Genomic DNA, 14,445 nt, shown 5'->3' with positions numbered 1-14,445 from the left:
GCAGAGAAGTTGTTACTAATACCAGTCACAACAAAGCAGTGCATCCAAGGTTAGTAAAGCCAGGAAAAGCATCAGCCAGAGCTGAAGAAGTGAAAAGAGAGCAAGATTGTTTTGCAAACTAGTTTAAGTCCATTCTCTTTCCAATGGGATTGTTAAGCATTGTCATTATTTTTCTTTTTACACCCAATAGTGATTTGTTTACATTCTATTACTTTCTGTTCAGATCTGTGAAAAAAAATTAACGGTATAGCCAAAACTACCACAAACTGATTTAAAACCTAATGAAAGCAAGTTAGAGCTTAGAGTCCACTTTTTACCTGCAATTCACTCTTGCATTACTGCAGTATTAAACAACTTGAGTCTTGAACAGCGAAGAGGTATGAGGAAGAAAGGAAAGATAGAAGGAAATGTGTAAGAATGTATGGTGCAGGCAGCAACAAGGAAAATAAAAGAAAATAAACTGTCGTAAATGGTGTCCCCTAGGTAGGGAAGTTAAGGCAATGAACTGATCAACACAGCAGGTGAGAGCAGAGTATTCCATCTATTGAAAGCTTTATCAAGGAGCATCCCAAAACACCACATACCTATTAAGTTCAAACTCACCTATAAGATGCTAAGAGAATCAGTTATCCATATTTGCTTCTCTCTCACTACTCATTTATACAGAAGTCTAATACTTTTTCTACTCCAGGAGATAGGAAGGGAGAGGAGATGACTAGTTTTGTGACAAGACAGCAGTACTGAAGGGGCAGCTCTATGCACTAACTTTCCTAAAGGAACAAGTAACAGTCAGTAGCAGTTTTAGGCATCCAGCAGGCATGCCCTATAAGCCTCTTCTGTGCATGTTAGAAATTAGCTATCATGGGATTAGGAACACAGTATCAGCCTAGGGTTAAAGCAAATGTTTTGACAAATCTTAGAATTGGTAGAATCCAATATGTAATATTTACTGGGCCACATAATGAGAGCTCTGAATTTAACCCTGTCTTATCACAGCAGGAATACTCATTCTCGGCCAAGTACCCTTTCCCTTTGGGAGGAAGGGAGTTTGCTAGGTATTAGGTAGGATCCAGAGGACACTTACCTGAACTCAGGCATAATATCAGGGTAAGGAGACTGATAACACCATTTATCTTTCCAGCCTGTATTTTTGCTTCATGCCGTTGTGCTCCCGTACTACAATTTCACTTCAGGATCGGGTATCACAATATGATAAACAAAACTTTTCAAAATGTTGAAGAGATTTATTGCCATTTGGAATATCTTTATTGTTCAAATACACTGCACTGAAATAAAATCCATCATATACATTCTTTGCCATCTATATCTTCAAAGCAATGTAACTTTCAGGCAGGCCATAGAGGAAAGCCACTCTTCAAAATGAAGTCAAAAACTGCTGAAAGGCACTTTGTGTCCTTCAGATCCTACACTTCAAACAAGTTAAGTTTTCACTTTTATAAGGATTAGATACATCTAGAACAACTCAAACAGTAGGGAAAAAACCCCCACAATTTAAACTTGTTACAGACTTTGTTGCCTTCCTTCATTCAGTGCTGTGCTCTTGCTTTTCTGTGTCTTAAATAATGTGCGTCTTAAAAATTTATGTTAATGAAGTCTCTTTACTGAGGCAAGGCATGCAGTAAGGGAAGAGGGATAGCTGGTCACTTCCAGGTTGCCTGTCTACCATTTGATCTTGTGGATTAGCCAGCCCCTGCTTAAGTTAAAAAGAGAGACAGTAGGAATGAACAGACCCAAGTTAAATGTTTTTTTAAGAAAATGTTAATATATGGAACAATGACACCACCTACAGTTCTCTTAACTGACCTCCGTCCTTATTGACTGAGAAACCAGTTTTGTCAAACCATCATGGGCCACTTTTGTAGACTGTCAGATAGAAAAAGTTGATTTTCAAATATTGCTTGTTATTTCAATGACTTACTGTTTATTAAAAGGGTGGTTACTAAGGACCTATAAAGGCATCAAGACTTTAAATGCAATGGTTTACATTGCTGAATAGTACTTTTTAAAAGGCAAGATTAAAAAAAAAAAATAGTAGTAAGAGGATTCTTGGTGGGGTCATTCATAATAGGTGTTTCCGTTTTATCCCCACTGTAATTATCACAGCAACTGTAGATGGCAAGTCTTCCTTGGTTGTAATCCAGGATGAACACATTCCTTGGCTTATTTCAACTTATTTATTTAGTTCTTTTTCTCCATCCTGCCAAGAGAAGAACAGCTTTTGTAAGAGTGAATATTGAACTACAATTGCTATAAGAAAATCTGGAATTACAGTAGAACTTTAGGAATGAAAGACATCTGCCCAGTTGTTTATGCAAAGGCAGGAGTTAAGGAGGCTTTTTCCTCCTATAGGCTCCACATAGCTTTATTGGTGCAAAAGAGAGAAAAGCCATAAACCTTACTCATCAGCAGTGTCAGGGGCAGCGTCTGCACTGCTTGCTATACAATGAAAGTGTGAGACTGCTTACAGTCACAAGCAGCTGGATCTACCCCACTTACAGAAGTCAGCTTAGAGGCACTTTGTTTTATTTCTCTTTCAGGCACAGAGCCCATTCGGAGTTTTATGGATGTTTCCATCTCAGGAATTAGTTACTAAGATGGACATACAGAGACTAATCAACATATACATAAAACAAAACCTAAAATAGCTAGCAGCTGCTGTAAGTTGTCTATATCCATGACCATAAGGGCTGTCAGCCTTTTCTGTGCACCCCTCAGAAGGCAGTGCAGGGCAACAAGTCATAGTTCAACTTACTGACAAAAAGCCTGTTAATAGGTTTGCAAAAGGTAATGAAGCTTATGACCTCCCTTTCTAAAGGGTGACTCACCTGTGTTTGATCAGTCGGCCTCCTTGAATAAGTTGTGCAACTTCATTAGTCAAGTGGCATGCAAAAAGAAGCCAGTTCCGTGGCTGCACTTTGTAGGCAAATCTCATGAAAGTCAAGGAGTAACAACACAGTGCTGCAAAACATGATAGGTGTTTAATATGTTATTTTTGACACTTGCATTTTGTTTAGGCATAATTTTTATACTAACAGAATGTAATGATAAGTGTAACACTTCTCAGAGCATTGAGTTATCCACTAGTTCTACATTGAGGATCTGTGGCAGTTTAGGCTGGGTGCCTCCTCTTACTGCCATGTAAGTTACACCTCCGGTGTACCAAGTGTCCAGCACAGTAAGGTGGACACAGCAAACAGTGTATTTCTACCCATAAATCCTGTGCCCTACAAATTTGCGTGCAAAGTCATTCTCTTCCTCTTTCTTCCCTCTCTGTTCCCATGGGAGATGCTCCCTACCAGATAACGGTGGGAGAGTATCTCAAGGCCTCTTCAGCATGTCTAGGCCTAATGCCAGGAGAAGAAGGCTTTGGGATATCTTTGCCACTATGCTTTGTAGTTTCTGTAAAACACTAATTGGTTTTCCATTTAAGCTCTCCATCACTATCCAAAACATTTGTGTGTCATTCTTTTTCCCCCTTTTGGGACAATAGAGGATCTGTCCAGCCTTAAACCAGGACAGGATCCAAGGCAGGACAACAAGCAGCAATGCTCATTTTTGCTACACATGAAAGTCTACAGGGCTGCAGCTTTCTACCAAAACTCATTTTCGCTACACATGAAAGTCTACAAGGCTGTAGCTTTCTACCAAAACTCATTTTCCTCATATGCTTTCCTGTGATGCAACTGAAGCCTTTTTAGTTTATTACCTCAACTATCTCAGTAAGAGAATAAAAGTTAATCCCAATGAGACATGATTTGTCCTATACAATTATTTTGACAGCTTCTAGGACAGAGTAATTTAAAAAATGCTAGTTACTTGGATACATTTCTTCATAGGAATATTCTAAAATGGACTTTAAAAGAAGGAGGTTTACATCCCCAGAAAATCATGAACATTTAAAAGCATAAAGCTTTGATACCTGTTTTCCAGGAAGATGAGAAATAATTTTTATCTACTCTCCTATCATAATTGCATTTAAATGCAGGAAATCACAACTCAAGAAGTCAATAGTTTTGTGTAGTTCTGACAGGTTTAAAGATAAAAAATAAAATGGGGAAATGAACTGCTCAAAGAAAACAGCTTTCTATTAAGTATAGAATAGAACTTAGCAGATGGAAATAAATAATGTAACACATGTACTACCCTATATGTACTTGTAATAATTAAGAAAGTGTCTTGACTTTGCTGAACTGGGTAGCTGCCACCAAGACACTCTGTGTAAAACTGTTTCACTATACCAGAGACTAATTAAACTAGTCTTCCAACTCAAGGAGACTGAATTACCCTGAGAACGTACTGAGCATAAGGCTGTAAAATTCCTTAACCCAAAGGTATTTTGCTTCAGGGAGAAGAATTACTCAGAATTAAGTTATTAACTAAGTTAAGGAAGTGACATAAGGCCAAAAAAATTAAGCTAATAAATTAAAGCTATTAGATTTATGATCCTAGAGAAGTATTCAAACAGTAAAATTCAGAAAAACTATGTGTTCCAAAAAAGGTGGGAAAGTATCACTCATGCATTTCAAAAGGAATTTTCACACTATTTTGTTAGGAGTCACACTAGCCTCTCAAAGGTAACTGTTTTAACTGAGTTAATGTCCTTCAGCTGCTGTTTGAAACCTGCAGACCAAGCATTACCAGTTCTTCATTTTGTCACTGTTTATATCTAAGTCTTACACTAACCACAAGGCATCACTATTCTTGATACAAAAACTAAAGTTGGGTGAAGAGATGCATTTCTGAACAAGTGCATACAGTAGCATAAGATACCAAAAGAAGTATACTTTAGGAATGAGCTGGTGATCAAAACTGCTGAGATTCAAGAGCTGCCTCACTCCCCTCAGATTACAGGAAAGTCCTCTGAAAGAGAGCTCTGCAACTTCTCAGTATTTCAGTTTTCAAATGGTCTCTGAATTTATTTAACAAGACATGTGGTAACTGTGTCTGCTTTGAGCACAGGTCTGCAAGCAACTAATAATATATCACTGCTTGAAGAACAGAATCTGTGTTCTGCAAGCCGATTTATTCACAAGAAGTTTGTCTTGGGTCTTACCAAATGTCATTCGGCCACTAATGATTTCTGGAGATTTCTTCATGTCATTAATAGCAGCAACAGGAAGTCCCCAGTTGGCAACTGGCCCCCAAAAGTGCTGTAAAGAGGGAAGAGGAAAATGAAGTTACACAGAAACACAGACCATCTACAGTTTTCTTATAGTTTTCCTTAGCCACATGAAGCTTCATTGGACGGGGTTACAGGTGAAATTCCAAGTTAAGACAAGGCTACTTTTGATATAAGAGAAATAAACTAAATACTTCTATCAGGATCTAGTTCTCAGGATGAAAGGAGGAACACACTCAATCTTCTTGCAGTCTGGAAAGGAACTCTTGTAGGCCATTGAAATGCAGTTTTGTACAGATAGGACTTATCTAATTACACTTCTGTAAAGCCTTTGATGCAATCCCCCACAACATCTTTCTCTCTGGAGAACTATATTTGATGGCTGGATTGTGGATAATTAATTGGTTGGATGGTCATGTCCAGAGGGTAGTGGTCAAAAGCTCAATGTCCTGATGGAGATGGGTGACAAGTAGTGTCCCTCAAGTGTCTGTACTGAGACCAGTGCTGTTTATTATCTTCATTATGACAGAGAGTGAGATCAAGTGCACCCTCAGCAGTTTGCAGATGACACCAAGCTGAGTGGTGCAACTTAAATACCAGAGGGACAGGATGTCATCTAAGAAGGACCTGGACAAGTTCAAGTAGGCGTCTGTGAACTTTATGAGATTCAATGAGGCCAAGTGCAAGGTTCTACAGTTGGGTCAGGCTTTGACCCTGAGAAAGACTTGTAGGTGCTGTGGGATGAAAAGCTGGACGTGAACCAACAATGCATACTTGCAGTCCAGAAGGCAAATTGCATTCCGGGCTGCATCAAAGGAAGTGTGGCTAGCAGATCAAGAGAGGTAATCCTGCTGCAGTGCTCCATTCTGGTGAGACCTCACCTGAAGTACTGTGTCCATCTCTAGGAATTTCAGCACAAGACATAAGCTTGTTGGAGCACAGTCAGAGGTGGGCCACAAAAATGATCTGGGGGCACATCTCTTACGAGATTAGGCTAAGAGTTTGGGTTATTCAATCTAGTGAAGAGAAAGCTCCAGGGAGACCTTATTGCAGCCTTTCAACACCTAAAGGGAGTATATAAGAAAGCTGGGGACAACCTTTTTAGCAAGGCTTGTTGTAAGGGGACAAGGGGTAATGGTTTTAGACTAAATAAAGGTAGAATTAGGTTAGATAAAAGGGAGAAATTTTTTCAAATGAAGGTGGTGAAACACTGGACCAGGTTTTCCAGAAAGGTGGTAGATACCCCTTTCCTGGAAACATTAAAGGTCAGGTTGATTGGTAACCTAATCTAGTTGAATATGCCCCTGCTCATTGCAGGGGTTGGCATTAGATAACCTTTAAAAGTCCCTTCCAAGCTAAAACAGCCTACATTTCTGTGATTCTTCACCTGTTATTTGCCATTATTAAGCAATCCATTAAGTATAGTCATATAATAACCTCAGATTTACAGCTCACTTCTGTGGAGAGAATTAGCATTCATTTCTTTCAAATAATGCTCCTCAACAGTGTAATGAGAGCACAAGGAATTGCTGTAGTGAAAAACCGCTTTCATGCTGAGGATCAAGAAACATTCAGCAAGCATCTTCCAAGTGCTCACACCATCTCTTTGAAGAGCAGAGCCATGCAACCAAACTCAACTTTTACCTACAGCTTTATCTTCAATAGCTGAAATAACTTTGTGATTATCAGCTTTGTGAAACAGCTCACTGATTAGACAGACATTAAGAGAAGAACTGTTAGCTACAGGTGTGTAAACAGACAGAAAACAGAGGCAAGTAATAGAAAGAATCAAGTTAGACAACCAGATGCAATCTCAATTTGAATACAATCTAAAAGGCTCCAAACTGAGTGTCACACATTCAATTTCTACTACTGCTGCAAGTGACAAGGCTTCAGTAGAATTCTTTCCACAGAAGCAGCATGCAGTACTTGTACCTGCTTCCTAACTGGAAACTAACATGGCCAGATAAAGCAAAAAAGAGATGCACTTTGCAAGAAAAAGCTTTGCAGGTACATCTGTTCTTCTATTGCTTCCCCTAACTGTAACACTGCATATATTCAAATCACTTGGAATTGTCAGGTGAATCTTTATGTTTCTGGCAATTTTAATTCCAAGGTACTCTTTTGAGTACCTTGGACACTACCAAGTTTGGATACTAGCATGTAACACTACAGTGAGATTAAAAGCCACACTTGCTTCCTGGAGATTTCGATTCCAATACAAGAAACTTAAAACTCTTTTTTCTATACTTCTTTTAGTTAAGTTGTACACACTGTTTTGATAGTTTAGCCCTAGTGCAACATGCAAAACAACATAGTATTTTTGCAACTGTCTACAGAACATGCATTGGTCCAAACTGTAGACTGCAATAAATGCATTTGTTGATTACATTCCTACTGACAGGAAAATTTAAATCTAATGGTTAAAGCAGCTCAAGCACATCAGATAACATGGTGTAACAGAGAAGTTGCATGGCTACATGGTTCTTACACTGCTAGTGTAAAGAAATGTACCTATTACACCCCTTGCACAGAAGATGTGGCAACAGAACAAAAACATTCACAGAAAAAAAGTCAGCAGCACACAAGATGTTGGTTTCAAAGGCTTTAATGTAGCTATTTAAACAATTTAAAGGGACGGTAAGAGGACTAGAAACAAACATCTAATTAAATAACCATGAGTATTTGCAGTGAGACAACTTATGGTAGCATAACCACACCAAAGCAGACTGCAAAAGGTAACTGGTGAAGCAGTATGTGCACTTGGTGAGGTTTTTACAGTCATTTCAGGAGCCTCATTTGAACAATTGTCGTTTCAGAAAATTGGGGTTTTAGGGCTCTAATCTTGATTTTTTTGAATCTATGAAACAATTACAGCTCAAGAATCTTAGTCATGATTTCTGTTCTGAAAAGTAAACCAAGCCAACTTGGTGGTTTTACTTAACTCAGCTGTCACTAGAACATAGATAAATAATGCACTATAAACTATGGACAACTTCAAGCTCAGACTGCACAAGCTGAAGAATCATCAGTTCACGTTCCAGCAGCACTGCTGCAGTGCCTTTTATGTGCTGACCAGGTATGTAGATTTGGAACTTTCTCACTTGAGATGGTTATGCAATTTTAAGTACTTCCAGGCAGGCAACCCTTTCATGTTTCCACACAAAATAATTAACCTACACCTGTACTGTTTGTCTTTGGTCTACACAGAAGAGAAAGTCTTCCATAACATTGTGATTCACAGTGTAACAGGCATAAAATAATCACTCCCAGTTTCAGGAGCAAACTCGAGGAAAGAAAGTCTGTAGCCAGAGTTATATTGTACTATTTATTGTCTGAAGTAAAGCTGGTTAAAAATAAGCCAGGTAGTTCAGTACCGGTATTGCTGCTACGCAGAAGAGTAGCTCCAGATTGACCTGGTCTCCTTAGCAAAGAATATAGAAGAAATGAAACTCCCTCAATTTTGAGTGATCACTTTACATAACATTCTGAAGGAGCTAATGTTTGGTCACCTTAACCTCAGCGTTCTGCAGAAATATTACTAGTGCATCATTCCTGAATGTTTGCAGTATGCTTTTCAGATGTAGACAATGTTGTAATAGTGCTGGGGCAAAAAGACTGCAAGTTACTGAAGTCAGTGAGAACACGAAACTAGGAATCCCCTCTCTTTTCTTACCGTACTGTTCAAGCGGGCCATCATCGTTTCCATTCAAACAAAAACAAACATGGAAGAAAAGAGAAAAAAAATTGTTAGTTTCTTTCATTATTAACATAGAGAGAAGTGTACCACAAACAGAAAATAGGTAGAAGCTGGGAAACTGCTGTTGTTCTACCCTTGCTTAATGCAACAGTATTTAAAATCCTATTTATTTCAAGAGCTAGCATTGTGACAAATGTTTGCCGCTCGAGTATCTTTTTCCTAGCAAGATAAAATCCCATTACAGTCTGTGGAAGACATTTGTTCCCTGTAGACTTCAAAGCCTCCAAGATCCCACACCAACTACTTTAAAAGGATGCCAAAAGCCATCCAGGTTTGTCATGACAAAGCTAAACTGTTACAGTTCCTCTGTGGAAGTTTTGAAAAAGCTACCTGGAATTCTCCATACCCACATAAGTAGGTCAAACCAAGCACTGCCACAGATCTCACTGTCACTAAGTTCAGGCCAACGGTGACAAGCTATGACAAACTCTCAGTAATCTAACATGCAGTTACACTGCAGTAATTTAAATGATCACAGAGGTACTGAATTATGTATATAATAACTTAATAAACTGTTTGAAAGTTAGACCGTAGCATATACTTCAGATATGTTGCTATTAACACTTTTTTTAATGCTTCAGAACTCTTAAATATTCTCTAATATGGATAGTGATAGGGTTCAATTCTGAATTATGATGTAGAAAAAGCCAGCTACTAATAGCCTACTACTGCCCTGAGATGCAGAACACTTCGTAACAGTCTTATGTCGATTTCCATTTTCTTAGATAACTGTTTTACAAATAGTTACAGCAAGGGAACAGCCAGGTCTACTTAGGAAATGGCATGACACGCATTTCTATGAGTCGCTGTTACAAGCCAAAGACTGTTCAAGATATCAGAATGGCTGGGGTTGGAAGGCACCTTTAAGAGCCATCTGGCCCAAACCTCTGCAGTAAGCAGGGACATACTCAACTAGATCAGGTTGTTCAGAGTCCAAATCAACCTGACCCTTAATGTTTCCAGAAAAGGGGCATCTATCACCTCTCTAAGTACTTAAGTACTGGAAGGTGGCAATATGGTCTCCCCAGAACCTTCTCCAGGCTGAAAATTCCTACCTTTCTTAGCCTGTCCTCAGAGCATTCCATTTCTCTAATTTTTGTGGCCTTCCTCTGGACTCACTCCAACAGGTCCCTGTCGTCCCTGCCTTCCCAAGGGCTCCAGAGTTAGAATATGCTTTGTTAGGGTGTCTTTGACTAGTCTAACCACTTGGATTTTGTTTTCTTATTAACTGAACTGCAGCAATCATTAACTGAAGTTCACAAGACAAGTGCACACTTTGCTTTGTCATAAAACCTTAACTACACAAGTTGAGATGTGTCTCTTGACACAATGTTTTTGTGCTAACAGAAGTCAACCTCCATTTTTATAGTGGAAGTTATTTCCGTGCACTGTCATCCCCTGAAGTGGAGAGAGTGTTACCTTCTTTGGAGGATTTGGATTGTTTTGGAAGAGTTGTGTTATTCATTTCTGCAAGAGTTAAACTGTTAATTTCTCAGAACATACAAGACAATGCCAGCAGGCACCGTGTCCTTCAGTTTCTAGCACAGACCAGTAAAGGATGTTAAGTTCTTACATTCTTCTGTTTAGAGATTTACTAATGAGAACCAAAGATTAGCTAATTCTATTCATACCGCTGATGATACCTTTTTTAAAGTTAATTTCAATTAAAAAAAAAGGCCCTAGCCAGCTTACATCAACACAAGTGAACAAACTACCCAGCTATTTCAAAGACATCTACAGTAACAGTCACTACTTTTGCATTACTGCTGAGTCATCAGGAAAAGTCATTTCAGAAGTGCCCCAAAAGATGGCAGTCTCTGTTTTTCTACGAGAAGACTTTGGGACTCCTTGGGATTCATTATGTGACTACAGTAATTTAAGCTTCTACAATAAGATGCCAGGGCTTGTCTTTAGTAGCATATAGTGGCCTTCACCCTCAAAAGAGGAAAACCATCTTACTGGATATGTTTTCATAAGATAGTGTTTTAAACAGTTACGATAGAAAGTAAGTGGACTCAGCTGCCTAGTATCTGTGGCTTAGATAATACAACTTTAGTGATACCTGATATTTTTAGGATCTGTGGCACTTCAAGTTTCATATGCTAATCAGCCAGTTTAAAATTAACATTACTGCTGCATTTCACAAGAAGCAGGAAAGTCTACCTATAGCTTACAGTCTTACTATGCTTACTTTAAAACATTAAGGCACGGTTAGGGTAAAATCTATACTTACATGACTTAGTTACTCAGATCCCTATCAATCACCACTTAAGAGAAGTCAGATACAAAACTGGCAGAACATGTAATTATTACTGACAGTTTTAAAGGCAATTTATCTTGTTTCATTGTGCAAGATCCAAATGCTAGCCCATGATGTAATGCATTTCACATGTCAGATATCCACCTGAGAAAAGCATCATGCATTCATTACACTTGCTTTTGTGTTTTCAAGTTATGAAGCTGAAACTGTAGTTACTTATTCCTATAGATGTCTACAAGTTTTGATTGCCCCAAGCTATAATAATAGAACATTCAAATCCACTGCTTTGGGTGACTACAGTTGCTCTATTTAGGATCAAGCAATTTAAAGCACAACCCTGGTATAGTAAACTGTCTTAATTCATCATTTTACACAAACAAGTTTCACATTTATAAAGTGGTGATTAGATGCCAATTTCTAGAATGATAACCGTATCATCAGAGCTTTGAGGAAATTCCTGTTCTGTGAGCAAGACAAGAGGGGAATTTTATTCAGGATAGAACCCTGCATTCTGGAGAAGCAAGAACCTTCAGGAAGGAATGTAACAAGATAGAGCTCTAAAGCAGACACACAGTTCTCCTATGAAGAAGACAGACTATGGTCTTTTGTTGACTGTTACCTAAATCTTAAAGCCAACAACTTAGCCGTATCACGTAGAGCAACTGACTTTAGCCCTTCATGACACTCAGTAACAGAGGTACAAATGAAGCAGGCATCTTTGTACATAACAAGGCAGAACACATTCCACAAGTGTAGAATCCGGTGGAATACTTTGTTTTTTGTAATAGTTTTATATAGATAGCTTATTAAAGGCTAGAATTAAGATGAAATACAGCTGAAAAGCTACCTTCTCAGTCTTTGGTAAAAAAAGAGATACTTCCAGCACGTAATTGCGATGGTGTTAGTAGCTGTCATGTCTTCCAGATTTTTGCTTGCTTTTCTAATTAAGAAGCAGACTGTTTTACTGGACGTTTACATGCTTCACATAAAATGTGGTAAACTGAAAATGAACATTAAAATGCATCTATCAAGCTTATGCAGTATCTTTGATACTTTCCAAAGGAATCCACATAGAAGTCTACTGAGTTTTCATTGTTTTGCTTCAGGGATATTCTCTTCCTTGCCATATTTTACTCATTTTTTTGCCCAACTGTTACTGTGGAACTCGATTTTGCAAATGCCAAATGGACCCTTCTGCTTAGTGTGCCTTTTTATTGCAACCTCTTTTCCATTACTGGCTTACACCATATCCTACTACTTTAAGTTTCTCAGATAAAAGAGACATACTCCTACATACTTGCTCAACATTAAAAGTCAGTTGCAATAGACATAGGTAGAACAGCAAGAGCTATAGTGAAAGGTTGCTCAACCACCTTTATTAGAAGAGCCCATTTTTATTTGTCAGGTTTTACTGAACTGCTTGTCTGCCAAGGAAACTTCAGCCTGCCTACTTGAGACAGTTCCAGTACAGCAGTTCCACCAGATTTATAGAAGTATGCCACAACTGTATCTTCAAGATATCCATGTGATTTCAGTTCAGGCATCATACCCCTTATCACAGCACACAAACTAAAACTTGAAACTAGTATTGAGGTGACTTAAGCCACACTCCCAGAAAGTGGGACAAGCCTCTGAAAAATGTACCTATTTATACATACTCAGGAGATCTAAATAAAAGGTCACACGACTGCATCTGTTGCCAACCTCGCTTCTGCCCATAACTGTGCTCTTTCTGTCCTTGCTGCAGACAATGGTCAGTGTCCATGCCCCGACTTCTGTGCCTGCTGCCACTTCTGTCCCCTCAGCGAGGGCTGTCTGCTGAGAGGCTGCACTCCGCGTTGGAAAGAGCCGATGGGTTTCCCAGTCGGCAGAAGATCACAGGAAAAGACAGCCGCCGCGGCAGTTTCAAACCGCATCGCTCCGCTTCAAGGTCAAACCCGAACCGCTCGAGGCGGGGTGGGAGGGAGACTGACGGCCCTTACAGCCTCAGCAATCCGACGTGACAGGGGAGCATTGGCACCGCAATGGCATGACAAGCCCCGCGCCCCTACAACCATCCCCCTCGGCACCTCCGCGCCGGCTTCGCTCTCCCCCGACGGGAGCTGGCGCCCTCTCGGGCCCCTCGTCCCCTCCTCCCTCCGCTCAACTGCCGGAGAAAGGTGACCCCGGTAGAGGTCAAACGACGTCCCTCAGCCGCCGCCGTCTTAGTCGCTTCAAGGCTGCGAGGAACGGCGGCGGGTGTTGAAGGGACGCTGACCCCTACCACTCGCCCGGGTAGAGCTGCGGGAGCGGCCGCCCAAGGCAGAGGCGAGAGCGGCAGCCAGTGACGACCCTCGCCCCGCGCTCACCTCATGAGGTAGTCCCTGAACTCCTTGCTGCGTACATAGTCCACGGCCTTGCGGGCCAGTGCCCCCGCCATGGCAGCCCTAGGTGGCAGGAAGCACACAAACCGCCGGTCTCTGCACTGCCACCACCTGCAACAGTGACAAGTCCCCCGAGCCCCCGCCCGGCACTCGCTTTACGGCAACGTCCACGCCACCTCCCCCTCCGTCACCATGGTGCTCTCGGCGCCTATTGGCCGCGGCAGCCCCACCTCCCTCCTCCCGAGCTCCGCAGTCGGGGAGATGGTTATGGGGACGGGAGATTGCAGGGTGACGTAAAGTAACGCGGCAGGAGAGTGGGTAAATTATCGCAAAGCACGACAGTGAGGGTCGTCATCTGCTGAGCTGCCGGCATTCCTCTGCAGCTCGCGTGGGAGAGTCGCGCGGCGACTTTTCAAGCCGCTGTTGGCTGCAGGGCGGAGGCTAGTAGCTTCCCATTGGGCCTCCGGTGGCGCGTGTCAGTGGCGCCGCTGGACAGTGAGTTGTGGGCGGGGGTGTGCCGGGTGTGAGGGAAGCGTGCGGGTGTACCCCCAGCCCCTCCACTACGCGGTGCCGCTCAGACCCCCGGCCTGAGTCGAGTGAACCCCGCGCAAGGGCAGCGCCTGCTCAAGGCCGGTGCGAAGCAATGCCGACCCCTGCAATTGGCATGTCTTAAGGGCACGGCGAGAGGGTGTCCTGCGTCGGGGCAAGCGCCTGTGCCCGCTGCTGTCCCGCCGGCGGCAGGCTTGTGTTCGCCTCGCGTTTTGCCTTGACCCGGAGCACTCGGGAGTTGAACAGACGAATCCCAGCTGCTTTCTTCGACAAACCATTCTTTTCCCCTTACCACAGTGGCTGAAGTGACAGAAGACACAACACTAACAAAAGCTCATAAAACAGGATAGAAATAAGAGGGCCTATGAATACT

The 14,445-nt window shown here is 41.3% G+C and overlaps 1 protein-coding gene across 2 annotated transcripts; it reads right to left on the bottom strand.

Annotated features, from left to right (window-relative positions):
* Positions 1 to 1,243: 1,243 nt before the first annotated feature.
* On the bottom strand, positions 1,244 to 13,675 carry MPC1 (mitochondrial pyruvate carrier 1). Of its 2 annotated transcripts, XM_068169576.1 has the most exons (5): positions 13,509 to 13,675; positions 12,883 to 12,886; positions 5,075 to 5,171; positions 2,847 to 2,979; positions 1,244 to 2,218 (listed from the first exon to the last, which is right to left on the bottom strand). In XM_068169576.1, exons 1-5 carry the CDS (start codon positions 13,577 to 13,579, stop codon positions 2,200 to 2,202), a joined length of 324 nt encoding a protein of 107 aa, XP_068025677.1. In that variant the 5' UTR covers positions 13,580 to 13,675; the 3' UTR covers positions 1,244 to 2,199. The 2 variants fall into 2 exon arrangements, with proteins under 2 accessions (XP_068025677.1, XP_068025675.1); XM_068169574.1 differs by lacking the exons at positions 12,883 to 12,886; positions 13,509 to 13,675 and adding an exon at positions 8,817 to 9,265.
* Between the last annotated feature and the right edge of the window lie 770 nt (positions 13,676 to 14,445).

Source organism: Melanerpes formicivorus, unplaced genomic scaffold, assembly GCF_026170545.1.
Source record: "Melanerpes formicivorus ecotype bairdi unplaced genomic scaffold, bMelFor1.0.p_v2 SCAF_199, whole genome shotgun sequence".
Lineage (NCBI taxonomy): Eukaryota > Metazoa > Chordata > Aves > Piciformes > Picidae > Melanerpes > Melanerpes formicivorus.
This window is presented reverse-complemented; position numbering and strand designations above follow the sequence as displayed.